Raw genomic sequence first — 22,295 nt, 5'->3', positions numbered from 1 at the left:
GCTGTGTAAAGTATACGCAAAAATTAGTCTAACTATATAACATGAAGTCTTCAGTCTTATAATTTAGTCAAACCAAAAATACTTTTCACTAGAACAATTAAAGGGCTATTTCCATGCCAAATATCAATGTATAGCCCTTTAGGTTTTAAATCTATTAAAAACAAGATTGCAAAAATGTTTATTATAATGGGAAAAGGGTATTGTTCCACCACTCTACTTGTACTCGAAATTGACTCAACCATTTTTGTTCAAACTACTAAAAACTTCCACCTTTAGAAAAAGGCCAACCATGGAAAATTTCAGTCCAAAGAGTAAAAGTTTTGGTAAATTATGAGTGAATGAAAACAGGGAAATCTGAAGGGAAACTATTATACAGCCTTAATATGCTGATAACTGTCACTGCAGCTGGCACTTCTGTTGTATTGTAGTCATCTAGAAAAGTTAGAAGACTAAGTAGCTTAACTTGCATTCTTGCAACAAACATGTATGTGCCCCTCCTGCACATTAGTTTGAGTCCCCCAAAGAACTGCTGAAAAAGCTGCAGGAGGAAAACTGACCTGTGAGGTGAGGGTGATGCTTGGCTGAGACTGCAGGAGGTTGGCTTGGCTTTGCTGAGGTAGTTGCGTTAAGAGATTCTGCGCTTGCAGGAGACCTGAAAAGGTGGTTTGGCAAACAGTTTCAGAAACTTTAGAAGCAGACTGAAATGAAACATTTATTTAAAGATAAATGAGAGACTGACATCTCCAATGTCTTCAATTCTCAGTCAATTCCCCAGCATTCCTCTAAAGCATAGGGAAATTCAGCATAACTTTAGCTGTGATGCAGACACAATAAGTGCTGACTGGGGCTGTGCTTATATTATATGTAGGAAGTGTTTCATCTAATGACAGTACTATCAGCTTAATGCCTTGGAGGTGTCACTTGGCCTTCCCTTTCTGGTTTGATACTTGATGGTTAGTAGACAGCTGAGGGTTGAAGAGCCAAGTAAAAATAAACTGAAGCCACTGATGAAGGTGATTAAATGTTACACTCTGCACAATATATTTCAGCTGTTGGAACATCCCTTTAGAATAACTGAAGAATGAAATGGCTTTAGCGGACAAGTAGTATAACACACAGAAGAAACATATCCAATCACTTGCAAATACAAAACAGAGAAATAATTACTCCTTTCTAAAGAGTCATCTCAAATGTTAGATAAGGTACTGAACATTCTTTAGGTTACAGCACAAAAACGGAGGTTACTTACCTATAACTGGAGGTTCTTTGAGATGTGTGGGCCCTATCTGTGTTTCACAGGTGGGATACATATGTGCACCATGAGCTTGAGCTCAGAATATTTTGCAAATAGTGTCCATGGGCCCACAAATGCACCATAGCTCTCCTCATGCACTGAACCAAGGGCATAAAAGATTGCGTGGGCCAATGCCTCTCCAGTTTCCCAACCTTACCACTGTTCAAACAATCCACAGCAGAGGGGATGAGGGTGTGTACTGGAATACAGATAGGGACCACATGCCTCAAAGAATGTCCACAATTACAGATAAGTAACCTCCATTTCTTCTTCAAGTTAAGGTCCCTATGTGTATTCCACACATGGGGGATTAACAAGCAACAGTCAACAAGGGCTGGGTACGAGGACACCTAAGTGATGGCTGACTGTAGCATTGCTGTCCCCACAGCTATATACACAGTTGAGAACTGGAACAGAATGTAATATCTTGTGATGGTATGCAGAGTTCCAAGTAGCTGCCCTATACATCTCTAAGAGAGGTAAGTCTCTCAGCTATGCAGTCTAAGTAGCTTGCCCTCTAATGGAATGAGTCCCTCGTGTGCGTGTGTGTGTGAGAGGGGGAGATATGAGCTAGTTGGTAACAACTAGCTGATATCCATTTTGAAAGTCTCTGTGCCAATACAGCTAGACCCCTTGATCACTCTGCTATGGAAACAAATGGTTTAAGGTGTCATCTAACATCTTTTGTTCATTGCAGATAGAAATTTGAAGCCCTTCACACATCCAGAATCTGTCCGTCTCTCTTTATCTGAGGCATGTGGGAAAAATACTTATAAGTGGATTACCTGACTCGCATGAAACTCGGAAACTACTTTAGGAATGAATCTAGGGCAGAGTTGTAATGACACCTTTTCTTTATAGAATATAGTATATGATGAGACCATCTTGAGTGCTCCCAGCTCTCTGATTCTTCTGGCTGACACTGTGGTTATTAGAAAGGCCACCTTCAGGACAGATAGGCCATAGACCATATGGCTGGAGGCTCAAAGGGGGGGTTAGCAAACAATGATAATATAAAATTGAGGTCCCACTGAGATGTGAACTTCACAAACAGTGTAAAGGATCTGAGAATCCTCTTCAGAAATCTAAATGTGACAGCGTGAGCGAATATTGTATCATTATCCACAGGAGGATGGAAAGTGCTGATCGCTGCTAAATACACTTGCAGAGAAATGAGTTTGAGACCCAAAGATTTAAGGGTAAGTAGATACTCTAAGACAGGGGTATGCAATCTATGGCACACATGCTGAAGGCGGCAAGTGAGTTGATTTTCAGTGGCACTCCCACTGCCTGGGTCCTGGCCACCAGTCCAAGGGGCTCTGCATTTTAATTTAATTTGAAATTAAGCTTCTTAAACATTTTAAAAACTTTATTTACTTTACATACAACAACAGTTTAGTTATATATTATAGACTTATAGAAAGAGACCTTCTAAAAACGTTAAAATGTATTACTGGTACGCAAAACCTTAAATTAGAGTGAATAAATGAAGACTTGGCACATCACTTGTGAAAGGTTGCCGACCCCTGCTCTAACATGATACGGATCCTGGTGGATTCTGGAGATAGCTGCATTGGTGAGCCCCAGTGGAGAAACATTTCCATTTTGCTGAGTAACAGTTCCTTGCAGAGACTTTTCTGCTTTGGTTAAGGATGTATTGCACCCTTTCAGAACTTGAGTGCTCTATTTCTAATACCCATTCAAATATCAGGCTTTGAGTTGCAGCGGTCCTGGATTGACGTGCTTGAACCTGCCCTTGTGCAGTGTTAGAAGGTCTAGCAGCATGAACTGAGAGCTTCAACAGATCCGTATTGAGAACTGCCTCGGCCAGTTGGGTACAATCAGGCTGACTCAAGCTGTGCCCGGATCGATCTTCCATAGAACTTGTGATATCAATGGGATGGCAGGGAAGGCATACCCCGGGCAACCCTTCCATGACACCAACAGGACATCTCCCATTGAGCCTTTGCTGTGGAGCAATGCCAAGGAAATTACCTGTTTTCCCACAAGGCGAAAAAGTCCCAGGCTAGTGTGTCCCATTGGGAGAAGGCATCATCGAGAACCAAATTATGTATCGCCCATTCCTGATTTACAGAAAAATGCCTGCTTAGGCAGTTTGCTAAGGAGTTTTGCACCTCTGATAAATATGCTGCTGGCAAGGTTACATGATCGCTGATACAACAATTCCAGATAAATCTTCTCCAGTTTTGTTCTCTGGATGAGAGTCAAACTTTGTGCAGAACTGTCACTTGGCTGTTTATTTTGAACTTCTCTGGTGAGTACACAGAGAGAAGCCAGGCTTGTAGGCAGCTAAGATAAAGCGTGACGAATGATGTCATGTGTGCATGAGGCCAAGGAGTGAAAGACAAGTTCTGACTGACGTCCCAGGTCTGACAGTGACCTGATTCATGAGTGCGCTAAGGGCATGAAACCTCTCAAGTGGTAGATAAGCTCTTTCTGTAGTCAAATTCAACTTCACCCTATAAAAATGTATGAACCTCATGGTGGTCAATGTGGATTTTTCATGATTGGCAGATATCCCGGGAAGGCAGAAGACAGAGCAGAACACTGGTTGCTCAATGGACTGTCTTGTAAGAACTGCCCATCAGAAGCCAGTTGTTGAGGTAAAGGAAAACTATAAATCCCTTTCTTCTCATCGAAGCTGACAATACTGAAAAAACTGTTGTAAAGACCCTTGCTAGACCAATAAAGAGGACTCTGAATTGGTAAAGCTCTTGATCGAAGAGACACCTCCAGTGGGCTGGCTTGATGTTTATGAGAAAATATGCATCTTTCATATCAAGAGCAGCAAACCGTGTGTTCTCCAGCAAGAAAATTATTGATGCCAAGGATATCATGTGAAATTTTGGTTTTTCAATGAACCTGCTCAGCTGACTCATATCGAGAACTGGCCTCCATCCCCCATTCTTATTAGGGATGAAGTAATGGGAATAGAATCCTTTTCTTTGATGTTGAGGTAGAACCCTTCCCAGGGCACCTCTTAGGAGAAGGGAATTTACCTACTGTTGAAGAATCTCATTGTGAGAGTGGTCCCTGAAAAGAAACTGAGAGGGGGGTTTGTGGTAAGAGGTACCAGAACCTTGATCAGCTATCTGCCATGAATAATCTAATACCCATTTGTCTTTAGTTAGGGCCCTCCAGTTTTTGACAAACTGGATAAAATAACTTCCAAATATCAGAGAAGGGGAATGAAGCAGAATCCATAAAGAAATGTGGGTCTCAACAGTCCCATTGAAAAAAACTCTTTGCTCAGGGTTTAGAGTATAATATGGTGGTGGATGTTGCAGAGGCTGGGTTCCTGGGTCTACAAACACGGTCTCTTGCATAGTGGCCTGAGGATGCTGGCGGTAAAACTGCTGAGGTGATGCTCTTAGCCTATGCCCCAATCTATGGTGTTTTCTCTTAGAGGCAGGGGTATAAATGCCCAACGAACGAAGTGCTGTCCTCCAGTCTTTGAGGGAGTGGACAGATTCATCCATTTTGTCATGGATTAGGTTGATGTATTGAAGGGCAGATCTTGGATGGTACTCTGCATCTCTCCAGGGAAACCGGAGGATTGTAACCACAAGTCATTCTTCACAAGCATGTCTGTAGACATCCCCTAGATATAGTATCTGTCACATCCACCATGTCTTGGAGGGAAATTCTGGCTACCAATCCCCTTATCCACTAAGGCCTGGACGCAGGGTCTATTCTCCTAAAGGAGTTTGTCCTTGAATTCTAAAACCTTCTTATAATTAGTAAAATCATATTTGGCCAAGAATGCCTAATAATTTGAGATCCTGAATTCAAGAGAGTTGGAATAGAAGACCTTTCTCCCTAGAAGGCTGAGCTGCTTGTCTCAGCTATCAGCAGGAGCATTCTTTTGGTGCTACTGTTTGGACCACTCTGTAGCTGCTTACACCAAAGAATTAGGCAATGGGTGGGAACAAAAATGCTTTCCCTTTGGATGGAACAATGTCGTGCTTCTCAACCCTTTTAGGGGTGGGAGTACAAGAAGCAGGTGTGTGCCAAACCCTCTTTACGAGGTCTATTGTAGGGGTAGGATTTTACATTTGTATTAAAGGTCATAATGTAGTATGTATTAAATGTATTAATGTATGTCTTGAGTTCATCCTGCCAGCCACCCTTTTTGAATAGCAGAAAGGAATGACTTTTTGGGGCACTGGTAGAAACGCATCTGACAGACTGTCAGTGTCATAAACAGATGGTTAAGGGTTAATGTCTCTTTTTCCTGTAAAGGGTTAACTAGCAGTAAACCTGGAACACCTGACCAGAGAACCAATCAGGAGACAAGATACTTTCAAATCTCGGTGGAGGGAAGCTTTTGTTTGTGCTTTTCTGGGTTTTTTTTCCTTTGTTCTCTCTGGGTTCTGAGAGGGACCAGACATGTAAGCAGATATCTCCAAGTTTGTGAAACAGCCTCTTCAGTTCAATTTAGTAAGTACCAGCTAGGAAGGCGGTTTAGTCTTTTAATTGTTTTCTTATTTTGCAAATGTGTATTTTGCTGGAAGGATTGTGTATCTGTTTGCTGCAACTTGTATTGTGCTGGGGGAGAGGATTCTCTCTAGTGTCTATAAGCTGAAAGACCCCGTAACATTTTCCATCTTGAATTTTTACTTTTTTCTTTTATTAAAATTTTTCCTTTTTAAGAACCTGATTGTTTTTTTATTCTTGTGTGAGACCCAAAGGGAGGGAGTCTGCACTCACCAGGGAATTGGTGGGAGAAAGGAGGGGGGGGGAGGAAAAACCTGATTTCTCTCTGTGTTAGTATCACTGTCTCTCTCTCAGGAAGAGTCTGGGAGGGGGAGTGAAGAAGGGGGGTAAGGTGGATTTCCTCTCTGTTTTAAGATTCAAGGAGTTGAATCACAGCGATCCCCTAGTGTAACCCAGGGAAGGAAGGATCTGGGAGGAAGAGAAGAGGGGAATGGTTTATTTCCCTTTGTTTTGAGACCCAAGGGGCTTTGGGTCTTGGGGTCCCCAGGGAAGGGTTTGGGGGCCAGAAAGTGCCCCAAAACACTATATTTTTGGGTGGTGGCAGCTCTACCATTTCTAAGCTAGTAATTAAGCTTAGGGGGGTTCATGCAGGTACCCCATCTTTTGGACGCTAAGGTTCAGAGTGGGGGTTCATACCTTGACAGTCAGTGTCTGTACTGACATTAAGGCAGGAACAGACCAGAACAGTCCTTATGACTGATTATGGTCACCTTTTGTTTTAGGATAAGTTGTATCATAAAAGATGGGGTCTTGTTTCCTATATGCATAACAAACTAGGCCCTCTGGTCATTTCTTTGTTTAAAGGTTTAGCAAGTAAAAGACAGGACTATGTATTGTGTCTATGTTAATTAGATTGGAGGAATACTGAAGGCCCAGGCCACAATGTGAACTGTTTTGACCACAAATTTAGTAAAGTTTAATTTACAATGCCCTTCTTGATCCATATAAAACACTGCTGTTTGTATACCTTTGAAGATCTCTGTAAAAGACTGTTTGTGTGAATAAGGGTGTATGCATCAGGAAAAGATAAGGTGTGAAGGCCACATTGTTGGAGCCATATGGTCAAGGGAGGAGGAGTGAAGAGACTTAACGAGACTTATTGACGCCAGAGAACCATCAACGCACATCCATGACTGAGAGAAGGCAGATTGATGACCCTGAGGTGGAGACTGGCACCCCTAAAGACAAGACAATTGATTAAATCAAAACCAGGACAGGACAACCCTCTTGGAGGTGCTTTGGAATGTTTACATCAGAGGATAACACCAATTAAGGAGTAACCAGTCAAACTGACACAGCAAAATTCACAAACTTCAACAGAGAAAAAGGACTATAAAAACAGGGTGTTTTGCCATGGGGCTTTGGGTTCGTCTTGCCACAGCTCCAGGAGCATCAGATTGCGACCGACAGAGCCCAGCTCCCGATCTGCAACCAATCTGGCTGGCCACTAGATTGATCCAGACTCTGGACTGGTAACCTTAAACATCGACAGACTGAAAAGCATATGCTAACTGCTGTATTCTCAATAAATCTGCCATGTTGCCTTCTCCCCTATAAAAGATCTCGTGTACTTTGTATAAGCATAACACCATGATGGCCTTGCTGATGGGGAGGGCCACTCAACTGGGATTGGAAGACTGCAGCATGTCTAATAAACTGTGGTGAGGCTCCTGGACTTCCTCAAGCTGAATCTGTAGTTCTGCAGCCACCCTATCCATGAGCTCTTGATACTGTTTCAAGTCATCTGGAAGGTACAGAAAAGATGGAATAACCATCTCATTCAGTGAAGATGAGACTGTTCCCAGAACTGTTGGATTTGACTCACCTTCCTTTCCAAATATTCCAGTGGGGTTGTCTATGGATGTTCAGGCGATGGCAAATAGAACTCCTGCATGAATCCTGGGTGACACTAGAATGGATTAACTAGTGGAGATGGACCTCTTGGCATAAGGTACCACCTCTCTCTTGGCCAAGTGTATTTGGTTGGAGGTTGGAACTCTGATTTTCTGGGGCTCCTGTCTCATACCACCTCTGTCTGATGCTGAAGACACTCCTGCAGGAGCCTCAGACTCATTTGAAGAGAAAGCCGGATCCCTTATCTCTGGCAGAACTGATGGTACTGTGGGTTGCGCCTCAAGACTGGGAGGCGGGAGAGGAGAATGACTCCGCCTCATTGGGAAATTCCTTTCTTTTGATGTATTAATGTCCTGGAATGTCTCAATCGGAGGGTTGAATGCAGAGAGAAAAGACCAATATGTCCTCTAGGGGGATGCAGGTCTCTGATCATCATGAGATATGAGAAGAGTCCATTGGTGGAGCTGTCAGAACTGGAGCTTCCCTGGTCACTGTGACAGTTGGCTCCCTCCAGGGCAGGGTTGCTACTAGTATCACATTGGCACTAGAAATAGATGGGAACACCAGGAGTGGTTTATCCCAAGCCTTCACCATTGGAGCTGACATCAGAATCACTGGATTCATACCTCTGAGTGCCTGTTGAGAGGATTTACTCATGACTAAGGTCTTAGTGCCCATATGCTCTCCTGATTCTGATGGGGTCGGGGAGGGATCCTCTCTCTTTTGGAGCAGTTTTAGACGAAGATGCCTTGTCCTTTTGTCTATGAAAGTGAAAGTTGCTGCTTCTTGGGTGTAACAAGCAGTAAACCTTTGTTCCTGAGCTCATACTCAGCAGTGCACTACCAGCCTGGTGACAGTGATGCACCAGGCGGGGTCTCCAGCCCAGATCTCACTGGGGCCTCATTGCCTTCTCCATGAGACGTTTTCTGAGTCTCAGTTCCTGACCCTCATGAGCTCTGGGAGGAAAAGAGCGGCAGATGCTGCACTTCACAGAAATATGAACCTCACCCAGACAGCAGAAGTACCACTGATGTTTGTCACTCACTGTAAAGGAGCAAGGGCAGGAAACGGTTTTTGAACCCTGGAAATAATCCCAGACCTTTTGGGGGATGAGGGGAATCCCCAAGTAGGAAAGGAAACTTTTTAAAAATGAAAATGTAATTGGAGAATGTTTAATTTGTTAATTAAAACTAATCAAATAAATATATACTGGTGATGAAATGTTCAGGGTTGATATTCATGGAGAATAAAGCCCTCTGCTTATGCATAGAAGAGGTTCAGCATAAGCAGTAGTGTCCAAACTTCCCTGAACACCTAGTCAATGTGCTTCAACCCTGCCCCTCAAATACCACTGAGAGCAAGAGGGCACAATTAATCCATCATTCCTTTGTTGGGACTGTCCAATTAGCTCTAATTATGATGTGGACATCTGTCTAAAAACTTGACTGAAACTCCAGTTGCAATTAATAAATCACTCAGTCAGCTGACAGTAATGGACTTCTCATTTTTACTGACCTGCAATGAATTCCAACTGGTGACCTAAAGATGAAAGGCTCAGACTGGTCTGATGATGCCACCTGCTGCTATACTGATGACGGATAAAAATTGGGTGTCCATGCTGATGTCATCAGATCTCTCAACTGCCTTTAACACCATTGATCATGAGTAGAGTTGGCAAAAAAAATTTTGTGGATATATAATTTGCTGAAAAATGAATTTTTCAGAGCACCAAAACTAATCACAAATTCAGGTTCTATTTGGCAAAAGTTTCAGTGACAAATTCTGAATGTTTTGTTTCAAAATGTAGCTAATTAAAAACAAAGCTAAGGTAAAACACACCTAAAACCAACCTGAAACGACCCACTGAAAAAAATTAATTTTGGGTTAAATTAAATGTTTTGTTCAACCCAAAACATTTTTGATTTTTTCAATTTCAGCCAGAAAAACTAACTAAACAAATAAATTGGTTTTGGTTTAGAAACAAACCAAGTTAGCTATTTTTTCCCCACACCCTCAGATTTTTGGTTCAGTCCCCAAACAACACTAAAACAAATCAATTATTCACTCCATCATAATCATGAGGCTTTTACTCATCTGGTGATTGTAGAAGTAGATTGTACTTGTCTTTTGGTGATTACGTTATTTTCTTTCAAAAGAAATCTTGGGGATTAGGCCAGGTCTACACTACAGAGTTTTGTTGACAAAAGTCAGCTTTTATTGACAAAACAGTGGTGATGTACACACTACAATGCTTTCAGCAGCAAAACTCTCCTGCTTTGCTGACAAAAAAACAACCTCGACAAGAGACAGAGCTTTTTGTGGCAAAAGTTGTATATACCAAGTGTCAGTGTAGACACTGCGCTTGGCTATGTCCCTGCAAACGGCCTCCAGGAGTTGTCTCATAATGCCCATCCTGACCACTTTGATCAGCAGTTTGAATTTCGCTGCCCTGCATCCAGGTACATAGGCTTCTACCTCTCCCCTTTTTAGGGCCTGTGAATTTTTGAAATGCTACTTCTTGTTTGCTCAGCGTGGACAGCTCACATTGCATCTTCCAAGGTGAACATGGCAGTTCCATGCAGCAAACGCTCACCTGCTTCAAGCACACCTGAGTTCTTGGATCTGCTAGCACTGTGGGGAGAGAAGGCTGTTAAGTCAAGTCCCAGCTCAGCTCCAGGCATAGGATCTTCAAAACCTATAGTCAGATTTCTCATGGCATGTTGAATAAGGGCTATGAACGGGACACACATCAGTGCCATACAAAGATAAAGGAGCTGAGGTAGGCATACCAGAAGGCAAGATAGTAAACCATCACTCTGGTGCTGCACTGAAGATCCGCCACTTTTATAAGGAGCTGGACACCATCCTCAGCAGCAACTTCACCTACATTGCCAAGAGCCCAGTGGATACTTTGCTGGGGCCGGAGATGGCGGATTCAACCCCAAGGATGAAGTTGTGGACAAGGAGGTAAAGTTGGAGGATGATGTGGAGCACATGTCAGGGTCATTTGGTGGTGTGGCAAGTCAGGACCTCTTTTCCACTCTAGAGGGATCTAGTCAGTCCCAGCAGTCATCTCTGATGCATAAGATTCAGGAGAGGAGAGCTGTGGTAAGTGATCTTTTTCAGTTGCACAGTTAATGAGGTAGAGCTGTCCTGTGCTTTGTATATTCTAGATGTGGATGATGGGATAGAAATGTAAAGACTAGCTGTGTTTGAGTGTACTTCACATTCCCCTGTGTAGCTAAGCAGTGCAGTGGAACGGCATGTTAATGCACACCAAGATTTCATAAGAATCCTCCAGAAAGATCTCTAGGAAACTTTCTGGAGGTATGCGCCAATCCTCTGTTGAAGGTTCTTAGGCAGAGCTGCTTTGATCCTTCCCCCGTTGCAGGAAACTTTCCAGTGCCAATTGGCAATCACTTGTGCAGGGATCAAACCAGGACAGGTGAGCAGTATAGGGACCTGGTCTGAAGCTGCACACATGCAGGAGACACACACTTGCCTCCTTGCTTACCCTTAGGAGTGAGATATCAGCTTCAATGACCCCCACCAGTGGAAAATGGTGGCAGAATTTATAATATTGTCCTTAGCTGCCTGCAGTGATCCCTTTAAAAAAATCTGAGATCTTCTGCCCCATCTTGAGCACTCCCCAGGCCTAACTCACCATGTTTAGGGTGTTTGCCGAGCTGTGTGTTTGCCAAGGGACAGTGAGAAACTGATTTGTATTTTTAAAAAAGGTGCATTTTACTATAATGATTCGACACTGTGTGCACACTAACAATCATGCTTCTGTTTATTGTTTCTTATGCTTCTGCAGATGTGCCTCCGCCAGATAAGGAAGCGACCAAGGAGGACATGTTTCAAGAGGTGCTTCAATCCTCAAAGGTTGAAAACCAAGAACACAGAGTGTGGAGAGAGAGACAGAGATTTTAGAAGAAAATTATAAAATAGACAGGCAGGAGAGAAAGGAAAGTCAGGAGCAAATTTTAATGGGCCAGGAGAGGATGATAGAAGTGATGGTGGAGCAAATGGAAACACTGAAGTCCCTAATCATGCTGCAGGCTGTGCTCAGTACCCCCTGCAGCCGATACAGAACTGCTTTCCATGCCCTCCCCAAACTCCTCCTACGCATTGCTTGCAACTTCCCGGCCTGTCTCGGTATCCCGTTCACTTCACCCCTTTGGACAGCTTCCAAAACGATAGCTGGGCTTACACATAGCTTTAAGAGCAGACACTGCCCTTCATTGTTATCTCCCTTCCCACCAAGCCTTCTGTGTGTGTTAACTGGTATTTAATAAAAACATACTCTCTGAAAGATAACCAATCTTTATTTGTCTCCTACACACAGTGGATGCTGATGGAATGAATACACAGTGGCAATTTGATTATTTGCTGAGTACAAATCATGGTCAGGAATCATCAAAATTTTTATACAAGGCGGCAATTAAAGCATGGCAGAGTGCTGTACAGAGAGACTTATTACTGGAGCTCATTGTCAAAATGGTGTCTCAAAGCCTTCCTGATTCAAATAACTCCCTGTTGTGCCCCTCTAATAGCCCTCGTTCTGGCTGCTAAAAATCAGCCACCAGATGATCCACACTCCACTCCAACTGAAACTCTTTACACTTAGCCTCACAAATATTATGAAGCACGCAACCGGCTGCTATGACCATGGTAATATTTTCCTCATTTAGGTCTAATCTGTGACAAAGGCAGTGCCAGTGTGCTTTTAATCTTCCATAGGAACATTCTATGATTATTCTGTACCTCCTCAGCCTATGGTTGAAGCGCTCCTGTCCAGGTTTCCCGTGTAAGGCTTCATGAGTCATGGGAGTAAGGGGTACACTGGGTCTACAAGGATGGACATTTCAACATCCTCATTTGGAATCTTCTGGTCAAAAGGAAGTCCCTTCTTGCAGCTTTCTGTACGGTATTCCTGAAGATGCATTCGTCATGAACCTTCACTGACTATCGCGCTCTGATGTCAGTGTAACGGCCACAGTGATCCACATGCATGTGCAATACCATAGACAAGTACCTCTTTCTATTGATGTACTCCATTGCAAGATGGTGCGGGGCCAAAATTGAGATATGCGTGCCATCAATCGCCCCGTCGCAGGTAGGGAATCCCATTGCCACAAAGCCGTCCACTATTTCACGCACATTGCTGAGAGTCACAGTTCTTCATAGCAGAATATGATTAATGGCTCTACACACTTGTGTTAATGCAGCCACAACAGTTGACTTCCTGACTCCAAGCTGATGACCAACTAGTAGCAGTATGGAATTGCCAAATTCCATGCAGCGATCGTCATCCCCTTCTCCACCAAGAGGGCAGCTCTCATTTTGGTATCCTTGCACTGCAGTTGGAGCGAACTTCAAACACAGTTCCAGGAAGGTGGCTTTCCGTATCCAAAAGTTCTGCAGTTATCATCCCAGACCTGCATAACGATGTGATCCCAACAACTCAGTGCTTGTTTTGTGAGCCCAAAAGCAATGTTCCACTGTGTTCAGCTGCTCCGTGAATGCCAAAAGTAATCTGGTGTTGTTTTTTCCATGGCACACAGAAGATCAGGCACCTCTGCTTCCTGTTCAGATTGGGTGTTCATAATATACTACATGACTAGCCACGATGTGTTCATAACAGTGACCACAACAGTAGACAGCAGCGCAGGATTCATCCTTCCACACAGAGACAGTGGGTGCACAGTAAACTGGGATCATTGAAGAAATGCAGTCAGAAGCCTGTGGAATGACGGGACTGAAAAAACTGCATCATGGGATGTTAAGCCAGCACCCATGATGCACTGCAATCTATTCTGCCTTCCCAAAACTCTTAGCTATAGAAGGTGGCAAGTAGCACAGTGGGATAGCTATCCACAGTGCACTGCTCTCTCTGTCAATGCTAGAGGACCAACCCTGGATGCACTCTGCTGACAGAAAAGCCTTGTGTGAACATAGACAAGCGATGTAATTATACTGGTTTTTGATTGTTCGCATACGTAGCCTTATAGGGCTAGCCTGCTTTCTTGCCTATATATCTTTTCTTATAGGTTTTTTATGAGTTTGATTATTCGTTTTATTATAATAGGTTTATATTAGAGTATGTTTTGGCTGTAATGCAAGGAACCTACAGACCACATCCTATATGTTGAGCTAAGGCAAAGTTAGTGTACATATGATTTGGACCTTTCACTTAAACAGGTGGTAATGAGCTAAACCATAAGGTCCATATATAACTAACCTTTAGCACAGATAGATATAGGATGCGTTGAAGCAGGGTTGCATAGGGGGCTTCCTAAGTTCATACCCTCTTTCAACTTAACAGGTACACAAGGAAAGAACCAGAATAACCTAATAGGACAGACATAACATGTGAGAATAAGCCAATGTCATTAATATGTATGTATATGTCATCAATACATACAAATGTACCAGCCTATGGAGTTAGTGTACTCTAACATTTTGTGGGTGAGGCAACTAAGTATGAACAGAGGAGGGCTCAAGTGCTTAAGGTCTATAAGACCCACTACGACAACTGAAGGAGGTTTCAGTTTTCTAAGCTTCTGAGCTTCAAAGCTTCTTCAGTCTTAGTTCTTTGTTTACTAGTCTATTAGACTGTTAGTTCTTAACTAACTAACTTAAACTTTGAATTAAGTATAACTCTAAGTTAGCTTCTTTAGCTCTTAGCTTTTCAGTTTCACCTAAGCTCCACACCTCCCACCAAGTTATCAAGGGTGCGAGCATATTGATCAAAAGCTTTATTGTACATATCACCACATGTACTTCTACAACATTATTGCCTTTGTAACTTGAATAGTAATCAAATGGTAAAATAATCCATTTACCTTAATAGAAGTCTTTACGTCTATATTTGTCATACATGTCCTAGTCATACATCCCATGGGTCCTTCCCAACCCTGTGTAGCCTAATTCTGGGACAAGAACTGTACTATCTTCTGATCAGATTAACTGGTGAGCCTATAATCCATATAATCACATATAATAATATTAACCTCCTAAAATCAGGCAACACAACTTGCATTGACAAATCTTTGTACTGTAGACAAGGCTGGTTTTGGGCAATATATCTTCTGCTTAAAGGACATTCTACTGCAAGGTTCAACACAATGCCATTCCCTCATCTTGTTCTTATGTGCGTATGATAGAAGAGTTAGTGAGGAGGCATGAACTGAATGTTTTGAGCATACTGAGTACACCTACGCCTTCTATATTCATTTTATCCAACCCAAAAGATGTGATCAAGCATTTCTTTGTTTCTGGTAGAGACGGAGAATGAGAGAGAGCAAGCTGGTTGAAGCTGTCTGGATAAGACTAAAGAAATAATGGTAGAATGGGGGTAGCAACCAAAGAGTATGGAAAAAGATTATACCTGTCCCTTTGACTGAGAATCTTTCAAACAGTTGTCATGAATTTGCAATTTAGGGGTCTTGTTAGAGTCTCTGGTAAGGAAACTAACTCATCTTTTGGATATCAACCTCACTACTATCAATCCAGTCCTTTATTATCTTGAGAATAAATTACTGCAACACATTCTGAACAGAGCTACACCTATAAGCCATTCAGAACCTGAAGCTGAGCAGAAGGTGTCACTGTACTTGTTAAGTGGAGCATCTTGCTATGAACAGTAACTATATCAACACTGCAGGATCAGCACTATATGCCTGTTAATTTTTGGCATTTAAAGTTCTGTCTTGACCTATAAAAAGACAAAACAGACTAGGACATGTTTGCTTGTGAGACTGGTCTCTCTTTACACAATACTGCCTCACTTACAATGCACTGCAGAGTTAAGTTTATGATTATGAAATTAAAACAAGCTAAACCAAAAAAAAATAAATCAGCAGAGATTCAAGAGCTCAGCCCTTTTGATATGAAGAGTGAGCTGCTAGCAGGGCATTCTCCGGGAGGGTCTTTCAACATTGAAATTTATTTCCCACTTTGGTCTGAAATGGCACACATTTACTGACCTTTAGGGCACAATGCAAAATCCATCCCTTTGAGATGGCATTCTGGGAGGGCTTAAGATGTGTGAAACACTGGGCTTTCTGGAAGCAGTTTTGTAGATGTTTTGCTTTTTATGACTGGAAGCTCCTCTGCTACTATTTTTGTTTTTGTTGCAGTTTGCATTTTAAAGTATTTGTAAGGGTCTAGGGCCTTATGTCATTTGCTGGAACCAAAATAAACAAGATGACTGTCAAGCATTCAGATTCTCTAATGAATGGCATTTAATTATGTACAAAATATTACTAGTAGAAGTACATTATGGAAATTTCAGGGAATCAGGTTATTTTACACTTATTTGTTGGTGTTGTCTTTTGGATCCACATGAGTTTTCCATCAGCTTATTTGACTGTCTGATTTATTTACTCTTTTAGGGGATAATGTATGTACAAAACATACCCTTTATGTAACTGCTGTGATTCTGTGCATTTCAAACTCTTCTGTATGCTTTAAGTAGTTTAAAAGTAGGAAAAAATCTTCCCAGAGAAGAGGAAATTAAGATTTTCAAAGACACATCATTAGGCTTTTCACTTAAAAATGAATACTCTAACTCTAACATAAGATTAGAAACACAAACTGTTTTTGATTAGCTCTCGCCACAGATGTGAAGAGCATGATGGTGGATTGCCATTACAGTAGCAATGCCAATCATAATACATATGGTGCTCTAATAGAATGAATGTGCTTGGGAAGGTAAGGGTGTTTGAGAGATCCTTACTTTTCATTCTAAAAGAATTAAAATAAATTTAGCTACCTCAGGTCACAAAATTTCCTGGAATAGTTAATGACCAGTGAGAAATTATAGCCCAAGGCAAAAACTCTCCCTGCCAGCCAGTAATCCCCAAAGAACAATCTGAAACTCAGTTGTTACTGTCTAAAATTAACACACGAAAATTAAACTCATTCTCGTGTAGATTTTCATAGAGTAATTTTTTAAAAAGGTAGCCCAGATGTGTAATATATAATTCACATATCTAACTGATCTCATAACAGAAGGATAATTTCCATCTAAAAAGGAAAAAATCCCCTCCCCCTTCCTCTGTAAAACCACTAGATTTTCTAGTGGTCATATCCCAGAGGTTAGCTTTCAAGACAGCACTGTGAGACTGATTCACAACAAAATTGGGAAATATCTGGTGAGGAAAAGAGGTTCTGTAGTACACTTTATACATTAGACACTTATCTGAAGCATCTCTCCTGAGCGTAGCTGTGTTTCAAGGGGAAGAGGGTTGAAGAAAGTGGTGGCCTTTGCTCTAAGTAGGTTCCCTATTTCATTAAGGTATTTCAAGATTAGGACCAGGTCCTTGAACAACCATATCTGGGACTGTAATGGGAGCCAGACAGAGGAGCAGAGTACTGCTCTGATGTGTTCCCATCAACCTGCTCCACTGAGTTGACAAACTATTATATGCTGCACCATTTCCAGTTTACAAGTGTCCTTTAGGATCAGATCCTGGCAAAACGTGTTGCAGCAGTCCAGCCCAAAGATAAAAAACTGCTTTCTGACGGAGACCCAAATACAATGCAAAGGGAGAAGTTGCATTGCCAATCTAAGATGAAAGGCAGTATTTCTATCCACTGATACAATGTTGATGCCTAGAAGCACTAAGGATTCCAACAGGACTCCAACAATGAGTACCTCTTTGAAGACTTGAGGCAAGGTGATAAAAAAGCACCAAAAATATCTGGGCTTTTTGTGTGTTTAAATCAGATTTTTATTTAAAAAAAAATCTGTAGTTAATTTAAACAAACCTATTTAAAATTGAATGTGAAATTATGACCACTTACGTTAAGATCTAAACTTATTTAAATGATTTAATACATTATAGTAAAATATTAAGCAGTGCATCTTTGCTAAAAAGATCACTGGCTTCTTCTTCTGTTTTCATACTGCTTCCTGCTACCTCTTTGCATATGTAATTGCCCGATCATTGAACTCCAGCATGTCACTGGAAGAGCACTCACACTCAAGCACATAGCACTGCATGAGATACTTCACATTTTGAAGGTCTCTGCTGCAATCACAGGTATTGGGGCCAGTGGTGCAGCTCCATTTGTTCACCGTGTCATCAACCCACTCTAGTGCAGAGTAGATTTAGGCAACACCATGTAGTCCAAGGTTGATGTGCATCGGGTGTTATGTGCTCAACAGGCAAAGCCAGAGTGCACAAGCTACACAGTCATTCTCTACTCATTTGCCATAACTGATCCTTTGTGGGTGACAATATTAGGGATTTAATGGTGGCAAGAAAACTCTGCCAAGACTTCAGTTGACTCAGTCAGTGTTATGTTATACACTGTATGTCTTGGATCTAACAATACTGTACCTTGTGATCTCCACACTAGAAGTACATTCCTGGTGTATATCAGGAGGAGCAACACCTATGAGGATGTAGAGGCTGCCGATGTGAGTAGGCTTAAGGCATCCTGTAACATAGCAGCAGACAATGTCAAGTAGAGGGTCCAGCGTCTTTGCGTGAGGGGATCTTGCCAACACTGCAAAGGCATATTCAGCAGAGAAGCAGCAAAGTGGCTATTCTGTTGGATTAGATTGGACATGTCTGCATCTCACTTTTATATAAACATCTTGCTGAGAATGTTGTTTGGTATGCTAACCTTGGGTTCAGTTTTCTCGATGTGAGCTCTAAAGAAGAGTATGTGGTCAAGAATAACATCAAGGTATTCAGGATTTATGGAGTAAGTAAGTTTCATATCAAGCGCTCTGATGTTGAGTTCACGTTTGGCCTCTCAGTTTTTGAGATGGAATGCACTGACTTGGCATGTTAGTCACTGGCTAAGCACCTAGAACTAGTTAGTTGAAGCACTAAGCCAGCTTTTGCTAGCAGAAGCCTCTTCTACAGGAACAGAGACAATTTTCTTTATTTCAATTTACTCAACTAGTTCAGTTCAATGACTAATTCATACAAACTTACATTGGCAGTTGAAAAAGCAGAAAAGCTTGTTTTCCTCTTCCAACCCTATGAATTAAAAACTAGGTGTGAGAGAATGAGATCTACTAGTTCTAAAATTTTGACAATATGGTGACCAGAAGTAATCAGTTCAACTTCTTAACTACAAAAAAATAAGTCCTTTGTTTAACAAACCAATTAGTTTTAAATGAAATCAGGTTTTGATGAACTCATACTTTTTTTCTTATGCACCCAGTACATTTAAGGGAGTTTTATTTAGCTAATACAAGTCAAATTTTAAAATGTCAGTTTTGTACATTTAATTGAATTTTAATTTTCATCTAACTAGAGCTTGACACAAATCACAAGTAAAAAAAATCTAGTAAAACGATTTTCTAATGTAGTAAACAATGTAAAAATTAAGAATTTGAATAAATGTAAAATTAAGCTATATAATTGCTTAAATGTGTATGGCTACAGCATATCCTCCTGGTTTGCAAAAAGCAGCACCAAATCTAGTGTAAAACCAGTATGTTTTAATGGTTATGGATCCAATCACAAGTCAACCTCTCTAGGAAAATAACTAAAAAGTACAAATGCAAAACATATTAAAAGTATGCTTTAAATTAAGATTTCTCATTTACTGATTTAAATCATGACTGAAATTGATGATTTTAAATTGCTCTAATTTAAATTAATCCACCCTGCTCAAAGATAGTGTCTTCAGCAATAGGAGAGGTCACAATTTAAGCAACTTCTTCCAAGTGCTTCCTCTTTCCATTTAACACCTCCTTCATTTTACTTGTAATGAGCTTAAGCCACTACTTTTCATCCAGGTTCCCAATCATTTGCTGTGTCAGCAAATAAAAATGCATTAAGAATTTGGTGAGGTGAAAGATCTGGATAGCCTCATCTGCATATTGATGGCACTGAACTCTATAGTTTTTATTCACTTTCAGCAGACTCACATATATATTAATAGTAAAATGAGAAGACTGAGCCCCATGGGACTCTGCAGGCACGGGCTCTCAGAAGGGTAGCTGCCCATCAGAACTCTGACACAGCCGAGCAAAATGAACAAACAGCTTAAAATTCCTTTTTCCATTCCTGACATGTTCTATAGCACTTCATGTAACAATGGCATGTAGCCAATCTGCAACAGATAGCAGCAAACATCTTCAACGGCTGGTGATGGGACACTAGATGGGGAGGGCTCTGAGTTACTATAGAGAATTCATTCCCAGGTGTCTGGTACGTAATGCTTGACCACATGCTCAGGTTCTAACTGAAAGGTCTATTTGTGGTCAGGAAGGAATTTTCCCTTAGGTCAGATTGGCAGAAACCCTGGGGCTTTTTTGCCTTCCTCTGCAGCACGGTGCTTGGGTCACTTGCAGGTTTAAACTAGTGTAAATGGTGGATTCTCGCTAAGTCTTTAAAGCCCAATTTGAGGACTTCAGTTACTCAGCCAGAGACTAGGGGTCTATTAAGGAGTGGGTGGGTGAGGTTCTGTGACCTGAAATTGCAGATCAGACTAGTTGATCAAGATGGTCCCTTCTAACTTTAGAGTCTATAAGAACATAAGAAAAGCCATACTGGCTCAGATCAAAGACCCATCCAGCCTAGTATCCTGTCTACCAACAGTGGCCAAGCCAGGTGCTCCAGAGGGAGCGAATCTAACAGGTAATGATCAAGTGATCTCTCTCTCCTGCCATCCATCTTCACCCTCTGACAAACAGATGCTAGGGACACCATTCCTTACCCACCCTGGCTAATAGCCATTAATGGACTTAACCTCCATGCATTTATCTAGTTCTCTTTTAAACCCTGTTATAGTCCTAGACTTCAAAACCTCCTCAGGCAAGGAGTTCCACAGGTTGACTATGTGCCATGTGAAGAACTTCCTTTTATTTGTTTAAAACCTGCTGCCCATTAATTTCATTTGGTGGCCCCTAGTTCTTATATTTTGGGAAAAAGTAAATAACTTTTTGTTATTAACTTTCTCCATACCACTCATGATTTTATAGACCACTATCATATCCCCCCTTTAGTCTCCTCTTTTCCAAGCTGAAAAGTCCTAGCCTCTTTAATCTCTCCTTATATGGGACACATTCCAAACCCCTAATCATTTTAGTTGCCCATTTCTGAACTTTTTCTAATGCCAGTATATCTTTTTTGAGATGAGACCACATTTGTATGCAGTATTCAAGATATGGGTGTACCATGGACTTATATAAGGGCAGTAAGACATTCTCTGTCTTATTCATCTATCCCTTTTTTAATGATTCCTAACATCCTGTTTGCCTTTTTGACTGCCGCTGCACACTGCGTGGACGTCTGCAGAAAACTATCCACGATGTTGACCCCTTCAAAGAATTCTAATAGATTAGTAAGACATGATTTTCCTTTACAGAAACCATGTTGACTTTTGCCCAAGTTATGTTCTTCTATGTGTCTGACAATTTTATTCTTTACTATTGTTTCAACTAATTTGCCCAGTACTGACATTAGACTTACCGGTCTGTAACTGTCGGGATCACCTCTAGAGCCCTTTTTAAATATTGGCGTTACATTAGCTATCTTCCAGTCATTGGGTACAGAAGCTGATTTAAAAGGACAGGTTACAAACCATAGTTAAAAGTTCCGCAATTTTATATTTGAGTTCTTTCAGAACTCTTGGGTGAATGCCATCTGGTCCTGGTGACTTGTTACTGTTAAGTTTATCAATTAATTCCAAAACCTCCTCTAGTGACACTTCAATCTGTGACAATTCCTCAGATTTGTCACATACAAAGGACAGCTCAGGTTTGGGAATCTCTCGAACATCCTCAGCTGTGAAGACTGAAGCAAAGAATATGTTCGACGATACTGAAGGTCCCCGATTTATACACCAGTATGAGTATGAATGGATGTCTGACCTCTATCCATTGTCTTAAAGAACATTTTTCAGAGCTACAAATGAAGCTTTTGTACTGCTTCCAGGTGAGTAAAAGAATTGGAAAGGGTCTAGAATATTGAAAGAGGATGTTACTGGAGTTGACTTGCCAACACTGTCTCTATTACTTTATAAAGAGATTAACAGCTGGGAGATAATGAATGATATCTTTGGCAATAAATGATGGTTTCTGGAGATCAGCCTGGTTATAGTGTATTTCCTGCCTACATAGATATTAAAACCATGCTTTACCACAATAGTATGCAAGTTTTGTCCAAAGGCAATTAGTCTTTTATGTGGTGTTGATTTCCCAATGCCTTGTCAACCTTTGCTTGCTGGATTACACTAAGTTCCATTAGATGAAAGACAGCACAATATCCCCCTTCTGCTCAGACTATTACTGTAAACCTAGAGAGACTCTTTCATGCAATCAATTTTTTTCTGTATAAAAATGGATGAAAGCTCATCACAATGGGACATACAATTTTTTATTATTTTTAAAGAGAATTTTAGTGATAGTGAAAGCTAGCATACTGACAATTACAAACATGGAAATCTTCTATTACTAACAGAAGAGTCAGGGAATGTGCAAAGACTGTGCAAAATACCATCACATTACCCTACTAGTGTGCTTCAATAAAGATCTGGATAAATAATCTCCATGGATAAGAGTATTCCAAATTTCCATTTCCATTCAATCTTTGGCTCATCTACTGAGAATGGATACATTTATGATCTATTCACCTGTCTCCTAGGAGGAAAA

General features: G+C 41.2%; 1 protein-coding gene across 5 annotated transcripts in view; it reads right to left on the bottom strand.

Annotated features, from left to right (window-relative positions):
- POU2F1 (POU class 2 homeobox 1) overlaps window positions 1-22,295 on the bottom strand; it is a 210,999-nt gene that overhangs the window by 57,587 nt on the left and 131,117 nt on the right. For all 5 annotated transcript variants that reach the window (XM_030581056.1, XM_030581066.1, XM_030581045.1 and 2 more), the window contains one exon: window positions 558-652. In XM_030581056.1, coding sequence (XP_030436916.1) covers window positions 558-652 — 95 coding nt within the window. The remainder of the gene's footprint in view (window positions 1-557; window positions 653-22,295) is intronic.

The sequence above is a fragment of the Gopherus evgoodei genome, chromosome 1 (genome assembly GCF_007399415.2).
Source record: "Gopherus evgoodei ecotype Sinaloan lineage chromosome 1, rGopEvg1_v1.p, whole genome shotgun sequence".
NCBI classification, from domain to species: Eukaryota; Metazoa; Chordata; order Testudines; family Testudinidae; genus Gopherus; species Gopherus evgoodei.
Note: the sequence above shows the minus strand (reverse complement) of the source record. Positions and strands in the feature narration are given on the sequence as shown.